The sequence below is a fragment of the Mustela lutreola genome, chromosome 9 (assembly GCF_030435805.1).
Source record: "Mustela lutreola isolate mMusLut2 chromosome 9, mMusLut2.pri, whole genome shotgun sequence".
Classification (NCBI taxonomy): Eukaryota; Metazoa; Chordata; class Mammalia; order Carnivora; family Mustelidae; genus Mustela; species Mustela lutreola.
In genome coordinates, this window is record NC_081298.1 from 18,351,508 (window position 1) to 18,379,291 (window position 27,784).

Genomic DNA, 27,784 nt, shown 5'->3' on the forward strand with positions numbered 1-27,784 from the left:
ACAAAAACAAAAACAAAAACAAACCACACTGGTCCTACAGAACAATCTTCTTGTCATTTTCTCAAGAGTAGAAAAATAACTGAATGTTGTAGTGGGAATCAGAGATCCGAGGCTCTGATCCTGGCATTGCCATGAACTTGCTGTGTGACCTTACCCTTGGGGCCTTGGTTTCTCATCTCTAAGAGAGGGCTAACCATTCTTGCCTTCCTTCAGTTCACGGAGCTGTGGTGGCACTCAAACAATACCACGGATGAGAATATGCTCCATGAACTCTACTGCACTAGGACAAATACCAATTTTCCTCATGCCCCAGTCCTCTGTGTACAGACTCAGGGAGGGAACAAAGAAGCGAAGCAGGAAACAGACTTCTAGCCCAGACTGTCAGAGCAGCCACCAGTGGCCACACTTGGTGGGGGAAAGAGCTGGAGCTCTGTAGTTCGCTAAGGTGAAAGCAAAGGAAACGAATACTTATTAAGTGCCCACAAGTAACAAATGCTGTGCAGAGCACTTTCACATAAAATCTCTTACTCTCATATACAACCTCACTTGACCATTTTAATATACAGCTCTGTGAGGAAGAAATTCCTCTTGTAACTGAAAATCAGTTTCAGGTAAGTTAAGGTTACTTGTCCAGTCATGGGAAGAGCTGAGACTCAAACCCAAATCTGATTCTAACCACAAATTTTCAGTCATACAGAGCCCAATTATCAACAGCCGCTCGAAGCCACTCGTTACCTTGGCTCTGCCTAGTCTGGTCATCTGTTACCGTGTTGCTCTCAGAGAGCTCCCTCAGGGAAGCACAGGCCCCGTGCCTCTCTGAACAAAGCGCTCTGCACGGAGCACCAGCACAGTCCCCTCCTCCGACCCCGACCTCCATTTCCCCCATAACTCTCCTCAAAGCCCCCCGACTTCTCCAGCTCTACGGGAATAGAGAGGGAGGAAAATTCTCCTATCCCCTAGTATCAGGCCTGTGTGATATTAGGCCTCACTTCCCCCCCCCCCCCCTCACTTATCCATCTCTGACCTCTTTGAAGCCGTATCAGAGGAAAGGGTACAGAATGGGAAGAGATGCCATGAGTTAATGAAGACTGACAGGAATGGTGACAGAAGACGCAGAGACGGGACCTATCACACTGAGGGGGTAGCATGAAAGCACTTCCTATGAGAGAGGGGTCTCCAGTCAATGTGCTCAGACAGCATTCACTGGGGCAAGACTCACAGAAATAGGCCAGTATAATACCACAGTAGCTGCTTTCAGCCAGCTGCTCTGTCACCTTGTAAAAGTCGGCAGCAGGAAAGAGCCCCTACAACAGCGGGGCTGCTGAGAGCCTGGAGCAAGAGAATGGGTAGGCCTCCTCGTCTCCCAGTCAAAGGGCTTGGTGGCCACACTCCAGCCCCTCAATATGACAGGTCCATGGGCTCCCTTCTGCTACTGGGTCCTCCCGGGGTACTTACTCCTCCTCCTCCTCGTCAGAGAACCCACCTCACCCCAGTCCCTGTGAACCACTCTATGAAGATCTTCCTCAAACCTTCACAAAACCCTTGTGAGACAAATGCAGTTTGTTACCACATCCCCCTTCTGTAAACAAAGAGCCCAGAGAGAAAGGCACACACTCAAGGTCACAGAGCAAGTAAGTGGCACAACGGAGGCCGTCTGAGTTCCCAACCCAAATGCTAACCTGCTGTGCTCCACCGGCTCACCCCTCCAGACCCAGCCCCGACCCTCCACAGCTGCTGCGTCCCGCCGGCCTCTAGAGGAAGTCTTGCCCCTGCTCATCGGCTCTCTCCTGCAAACGGCAGTAGCTTTACTGGTTTCCCTCAACCTCTCTGAGATAAAATGCAAGACAGCCCCACTTCAGCCACGGAGCAAAACCCAAGAGCATGGCACCCTGAGGCCCTCCCTAAACTGCTCCCAACCAGCCCCAGCCTTATCTCTACCACACTAAATACACACCTGAGCCCTGCACAGGGATCTCCCGTGCTCAACCTGGGCACAGGTAACTTCTTCAGTCAGTCAAGCACTGCTCACAGGTCACCCCCCTGCCCCAAAGCCCACCCTGGCTCTCTCCCGTCAAGCCCAGCTCACCAAGCAGAGCTTACTACTCTGCACTCACAGAGACCGTGGGATAGATCTCGATTATGGTACACAGCACACATGGTTATAATCACACGCTCCCGATTCTGTCTCTTCCAAGAATGTGGGAGTTCCTCAGTGGCCCAGTCCATATCTGAGTCACCCTTGTGCCTAGCACTGGGCAAACAGGAGGTGTTCAAACACTATTTATTGAATAAGTGCCCCTCATTCCACAAGGCTACACAAAACAAGGTTAGTGGCCAAGATCTCTGGCCACTGACTCAAGACCATGCATCTGTGTGTGTGTACACACAGACACATGTATACACACACACACACAAACACACACACAGTATCTTGAACCCAAATAGGACTAAGTCTAAAGCCACAAATCTCCAGTTACTGTGGTCAATTACCAAACGCTGCTCACGGCCATTCCTTATCCCTGGCTCTGCCTAGAATCTTTGTCACCTGTTACTACACTGTTCTCAAAGACACCCCCCCCCCCCCAAACAAGGAGGCATGCTTCCCCGAACAACGCAGTCCACAAGGTGCACAAGAACACACCCCTCCTCCAACAGTACCCCCCTCCTTCTCCTAGGACCCTCCTCAGCTGTAGGTATGTATGGAGGGAGGGGAATGCGGGGAGGGCTCTGCTTCCCCAGTCATCTGTGGAACAGGCCCCTTTCCTAGGTTCACAGGAAACAGAGCCCCAGCTGGACAGGGGCGCCTGGCAGAGCTGGTTTGGAAACCTACACATCAGGGCAAGTGTCGGGTGTTGAGGAAACACTAAGAGGTCTGACTTCCCCTGGAAAAACTATAGTCAGACAGGAAACACATAGGCAGGGATGGCTAGCTCTGGAGATCCGGACACGTGTTCTCGCTCCTTTCCCACTGGGAGTAATCAACCAGTACAAAGAAAACCCGCATGACACCCCGCCTGCCTACCTCAGACACCTTGGGCCCAGTAGGCAGAGCAAGCCTCACAGACTGTCTCCTCACCAGCCTGACAGCCACAGAGGTCAAGCCCCAGACAACTGGTCCCAATATCACCTCCTCTAGGAGCCTGACTGCCTTGTCTGAGCGGTTTGCTCTCTTCCGCCACCATACCTTCCCCCACCATTCCTTCCCCCACCCCATCAAAGGTACAACTAGGAATTATCACTGTCTGTTTCCCTGAGGGCAAGGACGTGTTTTCATTCACCACCTAAGAAGGCCTGGCATCTAGAAGAGTGGGGAAGAACCCAAGTGGAAAGAAAGCGTCAGGCTCCAAAAGTCCCCACAGATGAGCATGACTGTCATTCAGAGCCCTCTGTGGAGACTCCACCCAGGCCACGATGCCCACGATGACCCTTGACTGAACCCCAGAAAGGTATCAGAAGACAAATGTGGAGCCAGAACCTAGAGGGGCTGAGGATCTGTAATGCAGGGCTACACACAACAATTTCTCCTTAGAGGAGCAGCAGAGACCAGTGGGTATGGGGCCTAGGGGAGGCCCACTGGCAGCACAACCCCGGGGCTGAGAGTCCTTTTGGGATGGCCGGCCAGTCAGGGCCTGGAGAGCTGGATCCGGGTGAGACTGTCACAACTCACTCCCTGTATTTTCCATTTTGCATCTGTAAAATGGGGTGGGACTCCAGACCCAGCCCCACCCCCAAGAAAGTAAGATGAAAAGTCTTTGTAGCACTCAGCAGGAAGTCTGTAACTGCTCTGTATTCATTTAGGTCAGTATCTGCTACATAAAAAGCCAAACATCAACCTGGTTCCTGTCCCATCACCATGACAACTAGTACCAAAGTACTTTCCCACCCCTCTTTTGAGCCAAACTCTAGAAATGAGCACGTGGCAGCCCCATTTCACAAGTGGCAAAGTGAGAAGGCGCAGAGTTAGGTCCGAATGAGGTCTGCTGCATGGGTGCTACGCATTTTCATTGACCCACAGTACCCCTCCTTCAGGTCCAGACACTTTGGGGGTAGCAGAAGTGCCTCTCCCCTTGGCCAGGCTACAAGCACTACATGGAACCCTGGCAGAGTCAGCAGGAAAAGGCCAGATGGCAGGGGACACAGCTGGCTCCCCACCTTCCGCAGAGCCCGCAGAGGGGGCTGCAGGGACCAGCACTCATCAGCAAGGTAGACCAAAAATGGGCAGAAGTTGGGCAGCTTCCGCCGGAGGCTCCATTAATAAGATGTGAACTCTACCCAAGCATCTACTAGCATTTTTATTCAGACTCCTTCAATCTGGGCCTCTGAAATCAAAGGGCCAAGACTCTGACATTCTTTGCCTATACTCCCAGCTGATGAGATCTCCGAATCTGTACTTCTCTAGCTGACCTACCGCTGGGGGCTGGGACCTCTGCATTCCTGTCACTGTCTCCTGAAGACGGGACACACCATGCACTAGACTCTTCCCTCTCCACACCCCTCCCTCCTGTTCAGGCCCCAACTTACAAATAAGATAGCTACACCCAGGAGTCAGATGTGCAAATCTCCATAGATTTACTCCATACATTTTACTCTGTTATGTACTGTTCTATATATGATAGGTGGGTGGGTGAGGAGATGGGTTGAAGCAAAACAAAACCATTTCCTCCCTTTTTCTGGGTAGTGACCTAAGTGAAATGTGAACTTGGTTCCCATCCTTCTCCCTTCCTATACCCTCAGGCTCTCCGAGAGCCACACACACACATGCTCTCTCAACAGTCACAGTCCAGGATGGAAGGCAGTCAAAGTCCATTATTTCTATTGTTATTAAAAACAGCTTAGGTTTATTAAACACTTACAACGTATCAGGCACTTTGCTAGAGGTTTTACAACAATTCTCATTTAGTCTCCAGAGCAACCATATATAGTGTATGTATTACTACTCCTGCTTTACAGATCAAGAAACTAAGCTCAGAAAAAAATAAGTAACTAGCTAGATACGTAACTGGCCCACAACTAATATATGGACTTCAAATCCAGGCTTGCCTTCAACCACAGTGTTGCCCTTACTGCCTGCTGATCCCATGCATGGTTTGAAGTGCAACCTGTTAGTTACCCAGGAAATCTCTAGCAGGGAACCTCTGGCCAGTGCCACCAACTGAGCAGAGCACAGGGAGCACCATAAAACCGAGAGCCTGGAGTCTGGATGTGCCTGGAGTCTAGATGCCTGGGTGATGTCCCCAGGACTTGCTGGTTCCCTGTGGTGTCTGTCCTCCCACAGCTTTGGAATCCAGGCTCTCAAATCACTAAAATTTTCTCTCCAAAGCTGACAGGGCTGTTGGAGGCACCGAGGAAGGCAGCTGCCATTTCTAAGTTCAGCAGCAGTATCAGATCTGGAGTTTGTCGTTGAGGATGGCTGCCTCACCACAAGACTTTCCTTCCTCCAAATCTCCTCAACCCATCTACACACCATACCCAAGGAGGTCTGTAGGACCCTCCCTTGGGGGGGGGGGTGTCACTTCCTGATGCCCCTCCTCCACAAGGACCTGATTCTAACCCTGGCTCTAACACCTGTCTCTAGGGGAGTCCTTGCAAGAAGCAACCCACAACTTAGGGTTGCAGACACACTACCTCTCACACCTAGTGTGAAGGAATGGAGGGCAGAGCTGGGTGCCCATCCGGCCACAGCACAAGCATGCACTAAGTGGCATAACACTGAAAGATCTGGGGTTTTTCAAAATCCCCCAACTCCCTCCTCCCAACTGAGACCTGTCCCAAAGCAGCCAAGTTCAGGCCTGAGAAGGCAAAGAGGCAGGAAACCAAAAGTAGCTACTCCCGGCTCCCTGCAGCCATGGAACACAGAGCGGACTGCAGGACATAAAGGGCTAGACCGGGATCCCAAACTGGCTGCACACTCTTGAAAAAAGTACCTGACTCTAAGGCACTGAAGCTGGCTCTTCTGGGCCAAGCTCTTGAGCATGTGCTTCCAAGGGCAAAGGGAGCCTGGCCCCTTTACCAAGAGTCCCTGTCCTGGCTCTGAGTGTCTGCCCACCCACGCAGACCTCTAAAATTCAGCTTCAAGACAAAAGCAGCGGGGGGCGGGGGGGGGCATTGCATTTTCTTGGGCTTTTCCAAACCAAACAGGACCACCTTCCACTCACTCCCCAAGAGACAGATGAGTAGGCCTGACTCTGATCCAAAACCAACCCTACCCCAACATCTAAGTTCTACTCAGGGAACGCAAAGGTTCCTTTACAAATGGAAACCAACCCGGGGGGCCCAGAAAGTTTCACCATGGGAAAAAAGGTGATCACGGGCGGTGACCGTCTGGGCCGGCCCCTGCTTCTGGGGCTGGGTGGGTTGACCCGCCCGGGCTTCCCTGGCCTCCGTCAACACCACTCCCCCCGCAGGGGAGACCTGATGCCCGCCCCGCCGGTCTCCAACCGGCTAGGATTTTTAGGCCTCTGGGCAAAGCGCCTGGAACACTCCCCCCTTCCCAGGCTGGGGGAGGGGGTGTCCTGTCAGGTGACTGAGGACCCGGATGCCCCCCGCCCCCGGTGACCACCGGGGCAGAGGCGGGGGCGGGGCCGGAGGCTGTGGGGGAGGGCCCGAAAGTTTACCCAAGTCACTCCAGCAGCGGCCGGGGCGCACGGGAGCCCGGCGCGGACTCCCGCGGCCCCCGCGCGCAGCGGGCCCGGGGAAGGGGGCGTACTTACTGGCCCCCTCGATCTTGTCGGCGCCACGGCTCCACGTGATCTGCCGCGTTTCCAGCTTGACCTGGAAGGTCTTCCGCTCCGGTCGCTGCGACTTCTTGGAGTAGAACAAAGTCATGACGGTGCCCACCTCGAGGCTGCGGCAGAGGTGCAGCACCTCGGCGTCCGAGGGCGCGCCGGGCCCGCAGCCATTGGCGCAGGGGGACGCGGCGCCCGCCATGGCTTCTGCACTGGGGGTGGAGGTGGAAGAGAGGGTGGCGGCAAGCGGCGCCGCCGCGGCGCAGGCCGGGCCGGCGGGAGCAAGCGGCGGCGGCAGAGGCGGCCGGCGAGCGGGCCCGGCGGCGGCTCCTGCGGGCGGAGACGGGGCGGGGCCTGAGCGGGGGGGCGGGGCGGCTCTGCAGGCCCCGCCCCGGCCCGCGCGCAGGGAACAAAGGCGCCCGCGCGCCCGTGGAGAGGACCCCCGCCCGCCGCGCCTGCGCCCCGCGACCCCCAGACAGGCCCCGGGCGGGGGCGCGGGGCGCAATGGCGGCGGGAGCGCGCGCGCCGCTCGCGGTCAATGAGCTCGTCCCTCCGTCCCGCAGAGCTTCAAGCTCACGCTGCCCCGGCTGGCCCCGTCACGCGCGGCAGCCCCGCGCCGGCCCGTCAGTCAGTCGCACACGCACAGGCGGCCGCTCAGCCCACTGTCCCGCACAGGCCCCGCCGCAGCCGTTTCCTCAACCCCGCTCCCCGCGCGGCGTCCGGGAGAAGAGGCGAGGGTGCAGAGCGCCCCCAGGCCCGCCGGCCAAACCCGGTTACCTGGGCGGGCTGCCCGGCGGAGGGAGCCAGCCAGGCCAGGCCGGGCCGCCTCACACCCGCGGCGGCGGCGGCGGCGGCAGCGGCGGCGGCGGCTGCGGCGGCGGGTCCTCTGCGCGCCCTCCTCGGGAGGGGCGGGGGCGGAGCAGCCTGCGGATTGGCCGGCGAGCTCTGATGGACAGCAGGCCTGTCCCGCCCCTCCCTTTTGGCCGCGCAGGGCTGGCCCTCAGGCCGCTCCTGCGACGGCCGGACTCACGTCTGTCCTGCCCCTCTGGCCAGTGTGACCTTCGATGGACCCGTCATTCGAAGAAGCCCCCAGACCTGAGCCTCCCCTGGAGGGCCTTTACATCTGTGGCCCCCGGTGGCCTCCATCTCTGCTTCTCATCAGCCACTGCCCGCCCCACCTCACGCTCCGCCTCCGCGCGCCCCTCTTGCAAACGCGCTTTCCGGAGCTTTGGTTTTCGTGGCCTAAGTCCCCGTGTTTTTCTCCTGCGTCTCAGGCCTCTGCCTTTGGGTCCCAGAAGTTTCTCTTTCTGGGCTGGGTCCTGAGCCAGTTCCTAAGGCGACCTTTCCCATGGCTTCAGCCGTAGCACCAAATCTGTATATTCCCTGCCTCCTGCTGCTCCACGCCCCCCATTTAACGCGAGCCTCTCCCCTCCCTCCTCAAACCGCTCTTCCCACAGTCCTCCCTTTCTCGGAACGTGGCATTAAGTCTTCTAAGGCGCCTGGGCCAAGACTCTTGGAGGTATCCTTGATTCCCCTGACGGCCTCCACCGCCCAGCAATCTAGCAAGGCCTTTTAGCTCTACCCTTGGCTACCTCCACTCCACCCACAAGCCTGACGTCCATCTTTTCTCATCCAGACTATTTATTCTCCCTGATTTGAACTGCATCTATTCTTCATGCTTTAATCTTTAAAAAGAAATTAAATCATGATCCCCTACCTTCCGCCTCAAACCCTCCACGACTTCCCACCGCACTTAAAATCCACAGGCCCTCCTGTCTCAGCTGGTCCTGCATGCTCGGGCCCCTTTCTCTCTCTCTCACTTTGTCTCTCACCACCTCCCCTTCACTCTCCATGCTGCAGCCACAAGACCTTTTAGTGGTTATTTGAATAATTCATACTCTGTCTTCCTGAAGCCATTCCCTAGACTTGCACCTGAAGTGTAGCCGCCCCCATCACAGACAAACTGAAGACACCTGTGACACCGGTCACAGGGGAGCTGGTCTGACAGATGTTGAGTCAGGCAAAGCAGGACAATTTGAGAGCCCAGAGAAAGATCCAGGTTTCAGCAATTCGTGAGTATATGCGTGTGGGCTTAGACCCCTTACCCAGCTGGGTGGTGACTCGTGTCCAGGGCTGCCTCTTTGTCTTGCTTCAGTGGTAACGTGTGGGGTTGTATTTGGAGTCCCTCAAGTGTGGCCCCTAGGAAGCTGAGAATCCAGCAGGAAGCTGAGCCTTTTGTTGGCTTCAACCACCTGGGGGAGGTGGAGTGATCCGATGTGGACTGCCACCTAGTGCCCACCCTTTAAAGTGGGAGGGAGGGCACTAAAGTCGACCCAGTGCCTGGCCTAGCACTACAAGGCTTACAAGTGTGGTCACACCTGATCCTCATAATTACTATCTAATCAGGGATTATTGTCCCCAATTTACTGATGAGGACCCTGAGATTCAGATAATTTCTGCAGTTTGCCCCGAGGCCACATAAGTAACGAGTGGGAATTTGAACCCAGTCTGTCTTGAGTCCATGCATTTTTTTTTTTTTTTTTTTTTTTTTTTTTGCTTCACAAGAGAGCCTTAAATAGGTCCTGGTGGTCAGCAGTCATGGGGCACAGAGGCTAGCTCGCTAGTCAGTACCAGTGAGGGGAGGCCCCGGGCATGGCTGGCTCTAGGCACACAGGGAATGCTCATAGAGTATGGCTTGGACTGTCCCTGAGCTGCCCTGTGCTGGGCCATCGTGTCCTGGGTTGGAAGAAAAAGAGAAATCCAGCACTAACCATCCAGGAATTCAGGCATTAAACAGATAAACAGTGTTATGTAGGGACGATTGTGATGGCAAATAGGAAGAACACAGAGGGCTACGAGATAAAACATGAGGGACACCTATTTTATCTCTCTCTTAGTAGAAAAGAAAGCCTCTCTAGAACTCAACAGAGGTCTACAGGATGTGAGTAGCTGGTCAGGTGAATTATTAGAGGTGGGTTGGACGAAGGTACTTTCCAGGCAGAGATAACAACATGTACAAAGGCCAGAGAGAGCTTGAGGAGTGTAGGAATGAAAAGGCTAGAGTTAAACTGAGGCGGAGCACCTCAGATGATGAAGCCAGGGACAGGTGGGGACAGAATGGGGCCTCTCTCGGCTTATCTGTTCTCGTCCATTTGTCCTGGACACCCCCTCCTAAGTGCTATAGTCCTCATCGAGCTTCTTGTGTTGACTTGGGTAGCTGTGATACACTTTTAAAATCTCTTTCTCCATTTTCTGAGAGCTTCCTTGCTTTTGCCTTTGCCTCCAGGGCCAGGCAGGCCCCCAGGGGCTCCAGAAAGCTCTGTCAACAGGAGCTCATGTTTTCAGTCTGCTGCCAGGCCCCGTTTCCTTCTGGGATTTCTGAGCTAGCTTCTCAGGCCTCAGGTGCCTCCCTCCACCAAAAGAGATTCAGGAAAAGCAGGCCATGCAGAGGGGTGTGGCTGGTTTGGGCTTCCCCCAGCTCAGCATATATATGGGTACGTGGGTGTTCCTGGCAATGTGTGCAGCTGCGCTGGCTTGGAGGGAGCAGCCCAGAACCTACACAAGATACACGCCCTGACATCACCCAGGCTAGCCCTGCTTGGGCCTATTTCTGTCAGCGCTCGTGCTTTAACATGCCTCAGCCCACACCGTACCTGGGTGTGCCCGTGTTCTGGGTAAGGGTCCCAGCTCAGATGCCCCTTTGGCCTCATAGGGCCTGACCTCTTAGGTGTTTATCGAACACTTAGAACAGCACTTGGCATAGTGTAAGTCCTATATAACTGCTTTACCTACGTTGGCTCATTTACTTATGATAGCATTCTAAGTTCTCTTACTATTCCCAACCTATAGATGAAAAAACTGAGGCACAGAGAGATTGAGAGACGTGTTTGTGGACACACAGCTGACAGATGGCAGAGATGGGATTCGAACCCAGGCAGCCTGGCTCCAGTGTCAATGCTGACGTTGCCTCCCGTGTAGGTATGAACTATTTCGCTGTGTGTTCTCACCCCCTTCCATAATACCCCTAGCTGATGTGTTTTCTATTTTTAGTTCTAGCTCTTCCTTGCCTTATGATGGGGTTACATCCCAATAAACCCGTCATAATTTGAAAATACGATAAGTTGAAAAGCACTTACCGTGCCTAGCCTATCTTTAATGTACTCAGAACACTAACATTAGCCTCTGGTTGGATAAAAATCACCTAACACAAAGCCTGTTCTATATAATAAGGTGTTGAATGTCTCATGAAGTTTCCTGAATACTGTAGTAAAAGTGAAAAACAGAATTGTTGTATGGGTGCAGGGTTGTAAGCATAGGGGTTATTTACCTTCTTGATTACACAGCTGACTGGGAGTCATGGCCGCTGCCCAGCATCTCAAGAGAGGCTCACGCTCATATGGCTAGCCGGGAAAAGATCAAAATCCAAAGTACAGTTTCTATTGAGTGCATATCACTTTTGCACTATCGTTAAGCTGAAAAATCGTGAGTCAAACTGTCATAAATCGGGGACCATCTGTATTTGGTTAAATGTCACAGATTAGGCTCTTTGGAAGCAGACTCTAAGTGGCAGAGGCTAGCATGCAGAACCTTTGATAGGGAGGGCTCTTGGGATCAACACTGTGTGAGAGAGAGGCGGAAAGAGGAGGGAGCACAGGGAGAAGTTAAGCTGTGGCACAGGCCTGGTGACAGCCTCAGCCAACGTCCAGGGAGCGCTGTTGTCTAGTGCTGGCTCGAAATGGCTGGGCCTTCAGAGTCCCACTTCAGTCAGCCCCGGGAAGAACGCAGCCTCGGTCACATGGCTGTCTGGAACCGAGACGATCTTTGAGGGCTGATGGGTCTCCCAGCAGTGGGGGTGATAAGTGCTTCCTTGAAGGAGAATCTCAGTGGCACATGGATGTGCCCACCTCAAATATATTCCTTTCCAGTCCTTTAGAAACATTTAGAGCATTTAAACCAAAGAACAAAAATATTGCACTGTAGAATTGGAATAGGCTATATAAGGAGGAGGAATAGAAGATGGTTAGTAAGGGTTAACACGACTGCTGTCACTGAGAATCAAATGTAACTGAGCTTTTTATTCTGTTAACTGATTCCCCAGGGGAGAAACATTTTCTCCCCTGGGGTGAAATTATAAAAGAAGTTTCTCATATGGACACTTATTTGATTGAGATAGTGGAGAATGTTCCAACAGATATGCAGTTTTCATTGATTCCTTGTAATAAATATAGAAGGGATAATATAAAAGTGTAGCTCAATGAAGCCCCTTCCACAATTGAAAGTAGGCAGAGTTATAGACTTACAGTCTTGTTTCCTCACATAAAACTTTATCCTTTTTCTTTAAAGCTGTTCTTTAAAATTTTTGCTTGGTAGTTTCTTATTTTAGGTGTCTGACCAGCTCATCTCTGAGTTTGAGCCTGCTAACCTGTACCTCTGTATACAGCTGGTACTGTGTACTCAGTGTACCTTGAGCTCCACCTCAAAACCTGCAGTTCAGATTCTTGACCTCTGGCCCCAGTATCTATCTATGGCTCCAACTTAGTTGCTGGATCTCATGTTTCTTGTTCTTCTTCCTTTTTTTTTTTTTTTTTTTTTTTTTTAAATTTCACTTACTTATTTGAAAGAGAGAGTGAGCATGTGCATGGGGAGGGACAGAGGGAAAGGGAGAAGGAGAAGCAGGCTTTCTGCTGAACAGGGAGCCCAGTGTGGGGCTCGATCCCAGGACCCTGGGATCAAGACCTGAGCTGAAGGCAGGCACTTAACCGACTGAGTCTCTTCCTTTCTTCCAACAAACTCTCCTGATGCTCCTCTATAGTGGTAACAGCGGAGATGAATCAGACCAAGTTCTCACTCCACTTTTGGGTAAAGAAATGCCAACAGAAATTTGTCAACAGATGACAACTGGCTGTGATAAGGGCCCCTGGAGCACTGAGAAGAGACATGTATTGCTAGCTGTGAGAGTAGAGCTAAGTGAGAGAGAATGTATATGCCTAGAGATATGGAAACTCCCACCCAGTATAAGGTGATGGCTTGTTTTTGCAGTAAGGGCACTCCAGATGTTTTGAGGCTTCTTGGCAACTAAAATAGAAACATTCTTAGAGACACATGATTCAAATGGCCAGTATGACAGCTTATTTAGTTACATGAACATATTCTAAATCACATATTTAAAGCAGCATATTAATTTATGGATATGTATTTTTCCCACTCTCACCTTTGCAGTAATAAACTTATGGTCAAGCTCTCTACAAATCTTTGATTTCTATGTAGTTATCCCCAGGAGAACTACTATGAGTCATCTAATATAAATTTCTGAAAGCACATCACCTTCAGTGCTTTCTAAGTTGTTTTGAGAGTAGTTTTGAAAAATCAGCTTGATTGAGGAATAACTTACATACAAAAAAAAAAGTGGACCCCTTTTTAAGTGTAAAGTGTGGTGAGCTTTGATGAATGTAATACCGTCGTGTAACCTCCATGCAATCAAGGTACAAAACACTTCCATCACCCTGAAGTTTCTCGGTGCCCCTTTATAGTCAGTCTCCCCTGCCCTCCCGTCCAGCAACACTAACATACTTTCCGTCACTACAGAATAGTATTTGCCTATTCTAGAATTTCACATAAAATGGAACCAAGGAGTATGTAACCGTGGTCTACATTCAGCATGTTTTTGAGACTCCTCTGTGTTGTTGAAGAGACAATACTTACCGAGTCAGTATCTAAATTTTAATCTAAGCAGAATGACCTTTTGTGTAATGTTAAAACAGCTTTCTTTTCATTTCTCCCATAGGTATCTATTAATGATCTGCATAATAACTACTTACAGTTATTGCACTAAAAATTTTATGGAGAATTTCAAATATATGTAAGTGTGGACAGGATAGTATAGTGAACTTCCTTGTACCCATCAGCCAGCTTCAATTTTGAGCTGATGGCCACTCTGGCTTCACGTCAGACTCCACCAACACCTTCCATATTTTGACACAAATGTTAAGTCTGTAGTAAGTATGTTTTCCTGAAACCGTTAAAATACACACACACACACACACACACACGTGTGTGTGTGTATCTATATGTAGCATACCATTGCCAAGCCTTAAAAAATAAATCAATGTTGTCTTGATATTAAAGTGACCTTTAAGAGATTTGTTTATATGTAATACTTGGGATTGTGAGAAATAATTACTAAGTCTGTGGTAAATTTCTCTGCCTCCTTGTTTACACATTTTGTCAGGGGACTACTTATAATCGTCCAAAACTAGCTTGAGAGGTCATTTCAGGGTAATGTCTTTTCTCCAAAAAGTGCTTTTTGGTTCAAAACAAGTTGAGAGAGTATCCCATTATATGAGGGATTTTTGTAAAGACCAAAATATAAGTAAACTCTTTTCTGAGTTAAAAAAAAAAAAAAAAATTTTTTTTTTTTATAAAGCTTTTTGCCTATGTGGCATTTAGGAGGTGATTTCAGAGTTGCTAATTTACTGGATGTGGAAGTAAGAGAAAGAAAGGAGAAGGCTGGTGGTGGCCCTGGACTCTGGTTGAGGGGCAGAGCAGACAGTGGTGCCTCTCTCTGAGAGGTGAAACAGCCCAGTGGCCATGGAGTAGTTGGTACTGAGCTCCGTTCCAGAGATCGGAGAGTGAGTAGCTTGGGGACCTCCCTTCCAGCTCCAGCATGGGTCTGGAGCTCAGGAAAGGGGTCTAGGCTGGAGACGGAGGTCTGGGAGTCCACTAGGACTGGAATCCACTAGGCCCCTTTCTTCTGTGCAGCGGAGAGAGCTACAGCAGCCAGGACCTGAGAGGGGAGATGACCAAGATGAAGCAGCCTGAGAGAGACAGGAGTAGAACCAGGAGAGGATGCCATCGTGGAAGCTACAGAGAAGTGCTTGGAGAGGCGAGTACTCACATGTTGTGGCGTTCCATTTGTCTGTCATGTCCACCGGAAAAGACAAATTTATAGAGAAAGCAGATTAGTGGAGGCTGGAGGTGGGAGTGGGGATTAACTTTAAGTGGGCATGAGGGAACTTACTGGGAGGATGATATACTAAAACTGATTTATGATGATGGCAATAGCCCTCAGTAGTTACTAAAAATACACTTGGAATGGGTGGATTGTATGATATGTAAAATGTTTTCAGTAGAGCTGTTAAATGGAAGAACGGTTAAGTGTCCAGTGCCACAAAGAAGATACACAATGCAGAGCCCATTAATGGGTTTGGTCACTCATTCATTGGCGACTGTGGTCAGAGGGGAGGGGGGATTCGGGGTCAAGGTGGGACAGAAGCTGGTTGCAGTGGGTGGAGGAATGACCCGGCAGAGTGGATGACTCACTCCAGGCACTTGTATGTGAAGTGGGAGATGGAGGGGGTGGTGGCTGGAAACAGCTGGGAGTAGTGAGACCTTTTTTTCTTCATTTTTTTTTACTGTGATATAGGCCCAAGGTGGACTTGACAGAGACTGGACAAGAGCTGCTGAGCAGATGCAGGGGGTAAGGGAAAGAGGAGCCAAGCAAGCACACAGATACACTTGGCATGCGGAAGCCATCCCACTTTGCCCAGAGCTGGACTCGAGCATCACAGAAGAGCCTGTTAGGAGGGAGTTTTTCAGACTCTGCACATCAGGCTTCTGCTTCTGGACAAGGCTGGAAGTGTGAGGAGGGACACAACCTACTGGAGGAATAAGCGAGGGGGTGGGTCTTCTCCCAACTCCGGACTCAAGCATTTTTCAGGGCCTGTCCCATCTGGCCCTCACCTACATGTCCAACCCCTTCCCTCATCCCCACTGGCCAGGTCAGCTTCCATCCTCTGGTTTGCTCTCCCAAGCCTGCTACCACCAAGGGTGCCCTTCACAATTGCTCTTGACCAGATCTAGATGCTGTGCACCTGCCCTCAGAGGACTTGTAGGACGATCCCTACTGGGAAAGGTAGGCTCGAGTTTATTCTCATCAGTAAAATCTTATGCATGCAGGAACTCCTGTCCCTAATTTCTAGTTCTGGACCAAGGTTTGTCCCCTGGTTTTGGACAGTCCTGCTCAAGTCCCAAACCCAGGTCCAAATTCTTATCACCCACCCCTCAACCATGAAGTGTATTGATTATCTCATGAGCCTCTGTGTTGCCATTCTTTATGTTCAGTGGTGGAGCTACCTCAACACCACAGAATTTACAAAACTTGGCTGTCATCAGCTCCAAAGCACTGATGGCCACTTAACCTCCTTTTTTCCCTGGTGCGAATGCTCCCTCCCTCACTGGCCAGTGAAATGCAGACTGCCAAGAAGGATCTTCCAGGGTTCTCTTCAGTGGGCCAACACCAGCCCAGCCCTTGGTCCCAGGGAGTTGAGACTGTCAAGGAGATGGCTCTCCTCCCAGAATATACCTGGTACATGCTAGCAAGCCAGAGGGTGTAGGGCTAAGTGACCAATTCTGACCACTGGCCTTCCTGCCCCCTGCTCTGTTTGGCCAGGATTAATTCATCCTTCTTCCTGAACCATTTTTGTAGGGACCCTACCAACATGGGGACAGGAGCCCTGGGGAGTAATTAACCAATTAACATAGGGAGTCTACATTTGGGATCCACTGAGTACTGGATTAAAACTGGCTTGGTACCCTTAATTCCTGCCATCCTGACTGCAAGTTTAGCCACACAAGCAAACCCAGACAAGGTCCCTGATGCTTGTGGCCAGCACATATAGAAAGCAGCAGGTCTGCCTCCCAAATACATTCATTACATCTTGGCTCAATACATACTATCTATCCTAGGCTCCAAATAGTTGTTGTACCCCACCTGTTCTTATAGATTTCCTATACCATCCTTCACTTCCTGGGCTTGCTTTTATTGAAGGATGTGGACTTGGGCTCCCCTCCCCACAACCACAGCACAGGACAGGTGCAGCCCCTTCCAGGCCCAACCTAGCCCCAGCTCCTGGGGAGGGAGGGAGCCACCCTTACTGAGCTGAGCAGTGAGACCACATCCCACATGGAGTCCCAGTCCTGTAGCCCCAGTTAGGCTGGGAACCTGGCTAACAAAGAGGCAGACACTAGGTTTCCGTTAAGTTGTAGGAATTTATTTTAAATAACCTACAGTTGATTAAAAGGGATTCATGATAAAAATAGAAGATACTTGAGGAAAGATGTGGGAAATGGACTCTGCACACACACTAAACTAACAATGCCTCTAAAACTAATGATTATAGCAAAAAATGTCTTCACATTAAAATTCTGCTTTTTATGTTTTTTTTTTTTTCCATTTTTTACACAATTACAAAAGAAAAAAATAAAAGCCCTAAATTCTTGATTATTTTTCCTTTTTTGGACCAAATACTCATTTTCCTCTAAATTATTGACTTGTGGAACTTTTTACACAATAAAATCTTTCAAGTGAAAGACTGGCTTTAAAATGAAAAAGATGGATATCTGAAGGGTACAGAGAATGCTCAGAACAAAGGATGATGGGAAAATGGTTTCAGTCACTGATTATTTCATTATCCTTAGACTCACTCAACCCCTCATCCCTCCCCGACCCCAATCTACACGATCTTTAAGATCAAGAAAAAGGTTTAAATATTTTAAAATAATTAAAAAGAAATAAAAATTCACATTTAAAAAGGAACACTCAAGTCAGGAAATATTTTCCCATCATGCTTTTCTGTGAACAGGTGTCTGAACCAAAACACTGCCGATGTCACGACTGCTTCAAGTTTAATGAAAATTGATTCCCATGACAATAGATAGTGACAATTCTCACTAACAGGTGCGCTGGGTTTTTGTTCTACTTAATTTTAAATTCCTGAAATGGGGGAAAAGGGAGGGAGTTTAGGAATTCATTTCTATTAAAATATAGAAGTTATTGCAAAACCCTAACTGTAAAAACGCACCAATATAATCGGACTTCGTATACAGTAGCTAAGAGAATCCAAATGCTTCAGTGAAACAGTGAATTTGCCTGGCAGAACTCTGACAAATTCCCATCCACTTGCTCTCTTGAAAATAAAAACAAAATTCAAAACAAATCATACAGCTAGAATTTTGATATCTGAAATATTTTTAAATAAGTTGTCCATAGGACAACTGGCTCAGCTCTTCCTTATAATAGCTCCAGGTTTATCTTTTCTCAAAGATGTTGGTTTGTTAAGACTTGCTGCCTCTCTCCCTCAGGTGTGAGGGTAAGCAAGGCTCACAGTTTATCCATCTTCCCCAAACCATGCTGTTCCTTTTCACAGAACTCTGCCCCTCAAGACTGGCTAGAACTCGTAGTCCTCATCGGCCATGTCGATAGCCCAAGCAAACTTCTCCCGCTGGGTTTTGTTGTAAATTTTCTCAATTGGGACCCCCCACTTCTTGCACCTGCACACAAAGGAGAAAGAGAGGGATTAGTGTCTCAGCAAGCAACAGCCCAGACCCAGGGTAGGGGTTTGAATGTACCTCCTTCTTCATCCCATCTGGGGAGAATGAATTTTAAGAAGTGTGCCGGACATGTTCAAAGAGCATCATGAGCTCATTTAAATCATGACAGTGACCTCTAAGGTAGATGCTACTTGCTACTACAGATGTCCTAATCAAAAAGGTGCATGTGAAAAAACTAAGAAAGGGCGCCTGGGTGGCTCAGTCGGTAGAGCGTCTGCCTTTGGCTCAGGTCATGATCTCAGGGTCCTGGGATTGAGTCCCGCATCGGGCTCCTTGCTCAGCAGGTAGCCTGCTTCTCCCTTTCCCTGCTGTTCTCCCTGCTTGTACTCTCTGTCAAAGAAAGAAAGAGAGAGAGATAGAGAGAGAGAGAAAGAGAAAGGAAAGAAAGAAAGAAAGAAAAAAGAAAAGAACTGAGAGAGATAATTCAGTAATTTGCTTACATCCTCATGCAGCTGGGAGCATAGAGCTGAAAACCGAACCCAAGCTGTCTGGCTTGAGTCCATGCTCTTAACCACTGCATATACTGTCCCTCAAGCTAACCGAACCTCTAGCATCCAACAGGGCAAAAAGAGCAAAAAGGGTGCAACAGCTGGGCGGAACCCCTGGCCCAGAGGAGCACAGAGATGGATTCTTCCACCTAAGCTTAGAACAATTCAATAAGCATCTTTAAAAAAATAAAAGCCAGTTATTTTGGATGTCATTTTCTGACTGTGTGGGTAAGAAGGGATACAAATAATAGAGAATATATCTGCCTTTGTTATAAGCTTCCTCTCTTTCTGTAGGTTGCTGAGATCTATATTCTCATTTTTGTTTTTTTCTGCTTGTTTCTTTCTGCCTTCACTTGTAAAAAAAAAAAATTTATTGAAAAGTTTTGTTCAAGTGTAGACAGACTGGCTCTTTTAGTTTTCCTTTAATGAAGGCTAAGAATTCCTATTCTTGTCCTCAAGTTCCATAAAGGTAGGGGCTGCAACTGGCTTTTAAAAACAGACACAAATACATTCCAAGGCAGTATAGCAATATTATTGACCACTTAGAGCCATTAGGATGTTCTAGTGCATTTGTAGTATGCATAGTCGAAAGGCAGGGGTTTCCCCAAGTACTTCAAGTGTGAAGTGCAGGAATGGTGTGTGAAGGCCTACAATGCTCTTGAACCCCCTTCCTCTCCCTCCACCACCCCGTTACTCTTTTCAAGCCAGCAGCAGTAACTCAGGAAGGGCTCAGTACTTACCAAGCCACTGTGATCCTCGGGTCCAGATAATTGAGTTTGGAGGTTCCCAAAGCAATTTGTTTATTCTCTTCTCGGTCTGTGGCCTGAACTTCAAGCTTCATTAATTGCTCCTCCAGTCTCTGCACAGCCTTCTTCTTTGACTCTACCACCCTGGAAGAATAGAAGTCATTCAACCACCAGGCCTAGCCTCTGGAGAAGAACACTACGACCCCACCCTGCCATTGAGGGGCAGCAAAAGCAGGAAAACCCTAAATACAGAGATTTCCAACAGATTCCACTCGGAAACCCTAAAAAGGTTGGGGCCCTGGGGGCCTGATATTGTCCCCATCGTTCTGTTGACCAAGCCCCAGCTCTGCACAATACCAGGTACATACTTCTTGGTCTTTGCATCCTTCAGGACCTTGGCATCTGCCTTAGCACTTTTCAAGTCTCTCCGGGCATCTGCTAACTGTTCCTTCTTGGCATCAATCTAAACAAAGAAGAACATGAAGGTTTAAGAAAATCAGCCCCAAATGAAAAAAGACAGGTTCCACCAGAGATGAAACCTACAAGTTGTCTCCACTAGGTAGGCAGGCTGTCAATGGTGTGCCAGGTAACAACCCTCAGCGGTGATTTCTTAAGGCACAGAATACATGTACAGTGACTGCTGAATTCGACTGCTATGTGGCCATTTATGTTCTTCACTGACCCTTCAAGAAGTAAGTGAAGAAATAAGTATAGGCAGTGACCCAGGCCCTCCTTAATCCAGAAGCTCAGGTTAAGGAAGGTGCCGGGACTGGGCATGTGCTAATCTTTCACTCCTAGCTTTAGACACCGGGGAGGTCGATATCCTGTGCTAGGGCAGGCTGTGGCTTCCATTCTAAGAATACTACAGGAGATAACTCTTTTTGAAGCGGAAACAGGATCCTCGCACCTGCCGAACCCAGCTCATTCCTCAGATTCTCCCAGTATTCTGGTAAGGAGCTGAGAGCTTCTCAAGAAAAAAGGATGCACTGAAGGGAATACCCAAGGGACTTAAAAATGGCAACTGAAATACCCAGGAAGCAAATAGCTCAGCCAGTCTGTTCAAACCTATACACGGCATGGCTTGGCTTTGGCATTCTGTTTTTAAAAGAAGAGAGAGCCGAGATGGCAAGGAAACTGTAGTTGTCACTCAGAAAGAGGTCTGAAAACATTTTTAGCTATGGAGCACTTTCTATAACGGAAGAAAACAAGGACAATTTCAGTCTTTCTTGCTTATAGAACCCTTGAAATACCTCTGGAAAACCCAAGTTCTCGGTTCCTTCTTAAGGACAGCAGTAGACACCACCATAAACCAGAGCCTGAACTACTCAGCTCATGCTGCTGGGGGCAGCTCAGACGTGCTACTGCCTTGCTAACCTGCGAGGTCAAGGGAACCTCTGAAGAGTAAATAAATATTTGCCTGATTCAACACACACTGGGCTGTTACTCTCAGCCTAGAATTGTCTGTTAGGTATACACAGACAGCCTAAGACTAGAAACAGAGGCCACCATTGTGAGAGAATCATTAAATGCATTTTACTATAAATGGCTTATTTCCAACATCTATGTTGTCCAAAGTCAAGCTTAAGGAACGGATTCTGTACACAAAAGCATCACAGACACCACTAGCCAGATTCTTCTCAGGCTAGAAATGTAACCGACCACAATCTTTTAACCATTTCTGTGGATGCTAAACTGGCAGGCTGTTTCAAATTCTCTCAAAGCATCAAAGACTCCATTGATTCACTTGGCAAACAGGGGCGTGTGTTTGCTTTGTGGGCACACAGGAGAGGGTTCCTGGGCTTGGAGGGCTCGTCTGGCAGGCAGCCTAGGCTGCCCAAACAGTGGTTCCAGAGAACAGTGGTTCTAGGGAGGGGTAGCCTGAATTGGGTAAACAGCACCTGAATATTCATGCTTTACATTTCTGGCTTGGAATAATAACACAGGGAGAGTAAATGATACCAGATGATCATTTAAAAGAGTGGCAGCAAATGAGAGCTGCTAGGAAGGGTGGTCTATAGGGTTCCTGGCCTGCCAACCACATGGTCTAAGGCTCTGAGAGGTCTAGGGATGTATATTAATTTACTCTGCACATGTGCATCCCTTCAGGAAAACCAGATGGCTCCTGTAGGATCAACTGTATGTTGTGGATATTTTCTGATCCAGATGTACTACTACTACTGGGTATTTATCTTAGAAGAAATTTCAGTAGAAGGAAAAATATGGTGGACCTGAAAATGTGTATGTAGCCTCACTGTATAGTAGCCATTTTTTTTTAAAAGATTTTATTTATTTATTTGATAGAAGACACAGTGAGAGAGGGAACACAAGCAAGGGGAGTGGGAGATCGAGAAGCAGGCTTCCCGCTGAGCAGGGAGCCCCATGTGGGGCTCGATCCCAAGACGCTGGGATCATGACCTGAGCTAAAGGCAGATGCTTAACAACTGAGCCACCCAGGTGCCCCTATAGTGGCCATTTTAAACTCCATTTGTCCTTGTACAGAATTCTGTGAATGTGGACAGAAAAGAATTGCATCTCTAAATTCACCAATCTCTATCTGAAACTCACCATTTCTTCTTCAATTATCAGTGTGGGCAACAAACCATAGTAACACCAGTAATCCCTAGGACTTCACCACCAACGTATGCATGGTTATCTCCCTAGCATTGTAACTGTGGCAGAAACCTTGAAGTATCATTTACACATTCATTACTATGCTTGAAATTTGTAGTCATTATCAGACCCACCTTAAGATCTTAATAAGGGAGCACATCACAGACATTGAAATTTATTTGGTAAGTTTATTTCAAGATAATTGGTCCTTTGTAACCCTGTGTGTCTGCTCTAGAGTGAAATATTGCAAATTCTCTTGTGAGTGAGGGCACTAGAACAGGTTAGTTATGTAGCCATTGCTAGCACAGAAATGCCAACAACCCAATGTTTAGTGCCTTGTAGCTTACAAGCATATTACCAGGCAGAATCATAGGGAGGAGAGGCACACGAAGGAGGAACAGCATCTACTTGTTTGCATGTCAGTCTCTCCCTCTAGGGCAGCAAGTCTGGCACAAAGCCAGTATTCAACAGATGTTTGATGATGAGCTACATAAAAATATGATTCATGTGGAATGTGTAAAAATAAAAATAGTTGTGCTAGGATAAGGGGGCAATTAAAGATCACTGTTTCATCATCTTTTCAATTTGAAACAATCTAATTTGGAAATAGTTGTCTTTCTGGGCCACAGCAAGGAAGTGTAAAGACTCTTTCTATATCCCTTACCTTCATTTATAGTAAAGACAATGATTAGTAGTATTTCAAAGGTACATCAAACTTAGGTTTTCAAAACAGGAAGTGGCCATTGCAGGATTTCTGTTTGCAGAATGGAGACGTCCTAAACTGGGTACCTGATACTCAGTATCTTGATCAGGGGTAACTCCTAGTATATTTCCATTTGTTTATCCTTAGCATGGACCTCTTTCAGAACAGACCTAGAACTGGCCTCATATCCCAGCCCAGAAGGCCTCCTATTTGCAGACTATCTATCCACAGCAGATGGGGTTCCTGTAATTTTGCTACCCCTCCATCCAGACCTACAGTACCTTAGACTGCAAGTTCATCATTGACTTCTCAAAAGTTTTGGGTGGTGCCCTCTGATGGTTACAAAGAATTGCAACAGCTCGGTTGGCACGGTTGTACGACAGGATCTTTGCTGGGATGTTCTCATCAGCTGTGAAGAAAGAAACAGGAGGGTAAAAGAGTCAGTATGCATACACGAGAACACACAACATGCTTCCCCAGCTCTTCTTCCTCATGACTTTGCCAGCCCTCATCTCGCTCTCATGATCAAGTTCTCCCAAGACACAAAGTCAAAACCCAGGAGTCAAGAGTCAATTTCCATTTGTCTCAAAGGCTGCCTCCCCCACCTAGCCACCCAATATACCCTGAAGAAAATGTGAACAGAAAAGGGACAGAAAGGGTCTGTAGAGGAGAGTAAGACAAAAGGATCACAAACTTTACATTTTAAAATCACAAAGCAGTTACCTATTTTACAAAGAAAACTTAAAAGCATGAGGAATATTTTACTTAATGTCACATGGCATCCTTTCTCCCGCTCTCAAACACCTTTGGATTTTCCAACTCATATTCTAAGGCATCTGACATACTTACAGAGGACAGGGGAATTTAGCAGTGACTGGGCTCTAGGAAAGAAAGCTTATGGATCTTGGTTGTGTCTTCTGCACTTAGTTTTTAGGAGAATACTGCCTACTATCTTAAGGGGGAAAATGACAGTAACCTCAGGGGAAGGATGTGCTATTTTACTTTTTAAATAGATCACAAGTAGGCAGAAAGGCAGACAGAAAGTGAGAGGAGGAAGCAGGCTCCCTGCTAAGCAGAGAGCCCGATACTGGGCTCAATCTCAGGACCCTAAGACCCTGACCTGAGCCAAAGGCAGAGGCTTATTAACCCAGTGAGCCACCTAGGCACCCCATGGATGTGCTATTTTATTTTATTTATTTATTTATTTATTTTTAAGATTTTATTTATTTGACAGTCAGAGATCACAAGCAGACAGATAGGCAGTCGGGGTTGCGGGGGTGGGGAAGCAGGCTCCCTGCTAAACAGAGTGCCCGATGCAGGGCTCCATCCCAGGACCCTGGGATCATGACCTGAGCTGAAGACAGAGACTTTAACCCACTGAGCCACCCAGGCGCCCCGGATGTGCTATTTTAAAAAAATAACAATGAGGGGCGCCTGGGTGGCTCAGTGGGTTAGGCCTCTGCCTTCGGCTCAGGTCATGATCTCAGGGTCCTGGGATCGAGCCCCCCACCGGGCTCTCGGCTCAGCAGGAAGCCTGCTTCCTCCTCTCTCTCTCTCTCTCTCTGCCTGCCTCTCTGCCTACTTGTGATCTCTTTCTGTGTCAAATAAATAAATAAAATCTTAAAAAAAACCCAAACAAACCATGATAACCTTATTCTCTCCAATTTAATCAAACATCACAGCACCCTGTGAGTTTTCAAGTAACATACATATAAAACATCAAATGCAGGCATTTTCAGAGCAGACAGAAACCTCCTGTCAGCATTCCATGAAAATTAATCTTGAAGTTGGGGTAGGAAGGGGAAAACTGCACTGATTTTATGTTTATACAACTAAGCCTTGGCTCGCTATTAGAGCTGTAGAAGGAAAAGTTTCTAGTCATAAAGTTAAGGAGAAAAAGCAGAATGGATCTAGGACTTAGCTGAGCAAGGGCAGCAGACCTACCAGGAAGGGTGCAGGCCCATCTGGTCAAGCAATACTTACGAGCTGTGAGTTCTTTTAGCTGCTGCTGTAGCGTGATGGAGGCATTGTATGTACGGAATACCTTGGCTGTCAAGCCCTCCATGAGATCCTGAAGATGTTTATTTAGAATACCAGTCTGGAGGAGACAAAGCACGAAGAGGATATTGGGATTTACGCAAAAGCCATACCACTCCGCCCCTTCTGGCAAGCTCTAGGACATTTATGCCAGTGTAATCTCAATTTTGCCAAGTTTATGGCCCTGCCAGTGGGAAGTCATGAGAGAGAGAGAAAAGAATTCCAAAATATAGGTTTGCAGGATACCTCTCTATCAAGTACTTTAATCTTAAGCAGGCCAATAAAACAAAGTTATCCTTCCCTATTAAGATTTTCCCTGAGAAGCTATCAGAAATAGGCCTTTAGTCTCCACCCGAGATGGCTGAGCATCCAGCCAAGAGAAGACTGCAAGAGCCAGAAGAGAATAAAAGGCAGGGTTTGTCCACCTGTCTCAGGGCTTTGCCCATGGATTCACTGTGTGCCTACAGGAGGAAGAGTGTATAGGATGCCACAGGATTGACTGAAGGTAGAGTCACTGTCACCCCCAGGCAAACCTCTCCTGTAGGAGCTGGTAGTGAGGCTCTGGCTGGGCCCCTCCTTTAACCCACTGCACTCTGTCCACTCACATTGAGTCTATCAAAAAGATCATCCTCAGGCTGTTTGTTCTCCATAAATAGCTGTAAGTTCTTAAAAACCTAAAAGAAATAAGTAGGACCTGTTATTTAAAAAGCTTTTAGTCTGGAAATAACTGCAGGCTTACAAAAACTTGGAAAATAAAAAAGCCCAAGGCACATCCACATCTTTTACCAGATTCAACAACCATTAACATTTTACACATCATTCACCATCTGCACAGTACACATTTGCCTCACTCCTCTCTACATGTGTGTGTATGCACCTAACTATTTCTTTCGAACCATTTATGGGTACTTGTAGTATATAAAGCCCTTTACCCCTCAATAGCTCCATGTATTTCCTAAAAATTTCTAAGGCTAGAGATACTCCCTTCCATGTGCACAGTATGTATTAGCGTCATCAATTTACATGCATATACACTATAATCTACTGTTCCTATTCCAATTCGGTCAGTTACCTAATGATGTACTCTACCTCCCCAGGATGGAACCCAATCTAAGGTGAGGTATTATATTTAGTTGTCATGTCTTTAACCTTGTTTAGTATGGACCACTGCCACAGCCAGCAGAGCCTGACTGACTGACTAAACATCAGACTGTTAAAGGGCTGGATTATGGAGGCCCAGCACCCTGCTAATCTCTGGTTCAAGTCCAATACTTGGGGGAAAACATGAAGCTGCAGCGCCCTCTTCGGCCCTAGGCTCAGAGATTTGGGGACTAAAGGAATACTGTTCTGCTCAGTCAAGAGGTGGGGAGGGGTTGAAGTAAAGCTACAAACATGACAGATGTGCAACTTGACCAGGGGGTACTAAAACGTGGCTGCATCATTACAATAAGGTGAGTTAAATCTTAAACTGAAGTTTGCCATGAGGGCCAACTCTCTACAGCATGCTCTATTGAGTATTACTATAGAATATGGCCCCCCATCTCCAGGAAGGTGTAGCACAGGGGGCTAGTGAGGGAGGTAAAAAGAGGTACCACAGACACCCACCAACACCTCTCCCCTTTCAAAACCATTTTCCTAGTGGCCAGTGAAGTGAAGGGCATACAAAAAAGCACTGAAGAAATGCTTCCTGAATGAATGAATGAATGAATGGAAGGAAAAAAAGGCCAGAAAGCACAGGCCACAGTAACTTACTCGTTTCTCAACAGGGACTTTGTTGTAATATCTGATTGAATCCTTTCCAAGGAAGTCAAATTCAACCACGTATTCCTGACCATCCAACTCTGGGTGCAGATTGATATGCTCCACACGAAGCGAGCAGCAACCTACAGTGTCCGCTGTTTCTCCTTCCTCCTTCTCATTGCCTGCTCTCAGAGCAAGCTGTCCAGGGTTAGAGGGAAAAATGAGAACAAATGAAAAAACTTGTATCTCTTGGGTCTCTAGGAAACCCAAATCAGAAGTCTCCAAGCTCTCTTTGGAGAAAAAGAACAACGTCTGCAAGGCATGGGAATTCTGGATTCTAGACCGTTGCTTCTTCCTCTATAAAATGAAATATGGAGAATCATAGTGATATTATCCTTTCTCAGAAAATCAAGTTTCTCTTTACTCTGTTCTCTCCAATGGGGATGGAGGAAAGGAAGGTTTCTTTGTTTTGTTTTCGTTTTTGTTTTAAATAAAGCAGCACATGAAGGAGTATTCCTATTCTGGGTAATCAAACTCAAGAGTCTCTTTGTGCTCGGCAGTACAAAACTGGGAAAAAACCCAAATCTTCAAAAAAGTACTGACAAACTGATCTCTGCTAGAGAATGGTCCTTCAAACTGTAGTTGTGATACATTAATGCATTGTTTAACCAATTTTAAGGGTTATAACCATCCTTCATTAAAAAACAATAAACAGAATTTAAAATGTCAGAATTCACCACTCATAGAAAGGCTAAACATTGTTTTGTGCAACTTTTGTTTCAGTTACACACAAATACAAATCTATTTATGTGTGTTGGGTCGTGATGTAAAAACAGAATTTTTTTGGTGGCTTCTAGTCAAAAAGAGTTTGAAAATGTCTAACACAAGGCCTGGAGGAGTGAACAACCCCCGCATCTTTGACAAGCTGAACATATTAGGTAACTGGACAGGAGGACACTCACCTTGTCGATGAAGTACAGAGCTACAGCTCTCTGCCGGACTTTCATCTCTTTGGATTTCCAGTCTTCTCGATATTGGTTCCGGATCTTGTCCACGCACTTCTTTAGTCGCCGAGCAGTCTCATATTTCTGCCAGTCTTTCTCACCCTGCAAAGACCCAACTCCAAATGTGGATTGTTTAGGGATGACAGAGGAAAAACACACTTTGAATATCCAAGTTCAGAGCTCTGAACCAAAGAGAAGGAACCTGAGCTTAAGCAAGGCAGAAAAAGAAGAGTACTGAAGAGAAACTGTAGAGCATCTAACCTGCTGGGAACGCAGGCTGTCCCATTCCACTGTCAAGCCCAGCTGGCTCCTAACTGCTAAGAAAGCTTCTAACTTTCATTCT

General features: G+C 47.9%; 2 protein-coding genes and 1 long non-coding RNA gene across 4 annotated transcripts in view; 1 reads left to right on the forward strand and 2 right to left on the reverse strand.

The window, feature by feature from the left end:
• PLCG1 (phospholipase C gamma 1) overlaps positions 1-7,582 on the reverse strand; it is a 36,594-nt gene extending 29,012 nt beyond the window's left edge. For both annotated transcript variants that reach the window (XM_059133147.1, XM_059133145.1), the window contains exons 1-2: positions 7,503-7,582; positions 6,711-7,055 (exon numbers count right to left, since the gene is read on the reverse strand). In XM_059133147.1, coding sequence (XP_058989130.1) covers positions 6,711-6,927 — 217 coding nt within the window. In that variant the 5' untranslated portion in view covers positions 6,928-7,055; positions 7,503-7,582. The remainder of the gene's footprint in view (positions 1-6,710; positions 7,056-7,502) is intronic.
• A 39-nt stretch (positions 7,583-7,621) lies between these two features.
• On the forward strand, positions 7,622-14,609 carry LOC131807625 (uncharacterized). Its single transcript, XR_009344559.1, has 3 exons — positions 7,622-8,797; positions 10,575-10,703; positions 14,484-14,609. It is a non-coding gene; the product is annotated as an uncharacterized LOC131807625 (long non-coding RNA).
• Positions 14,610-16,752: 2,143 nt separating this feature from the next.
• Positions 16,753-27,784, reverse strand: part of TOP1 (DNA topoisomerase I) — a 97,571-nt gene continuing 86,539 nt past the window's right edge. The window contains exons 14-21 of the mRNA XM_059133157.1: positions 27,400-27,543; positions 26,450-26,635; positions 25,303-25,371; positions 24,644-24,758; positions 22,942-23,069; positions 19,716-19,810; positions 19,342-19,491; positions 16,753-18,053 (exon numbers count right to left, since the gene is read on the reverse strand). Of these exons, the coding sequence (XP_058989140.1) occupies positions 17,951-18,053; positions 19,342-19,491; positions 19,716-19,810; positions 22,942-23,069; positions 24,644-24,758; positions 25,303-25,371; positions 26,450-26,635; positions 27,400-27,543 (990 nt within the window). The 3' untranslated portion in view covers positions 16,753-17,950. The remainder of the gene's footprint in view (positions 18,054-19,341; positions 19,492-19,715; positions 19,811-22,941; positions 23,070-24,643; positions 24,759-25,302; positions 25,372-26,449; positions 26,636-27,399; positions 27,544-27,784) is intronic.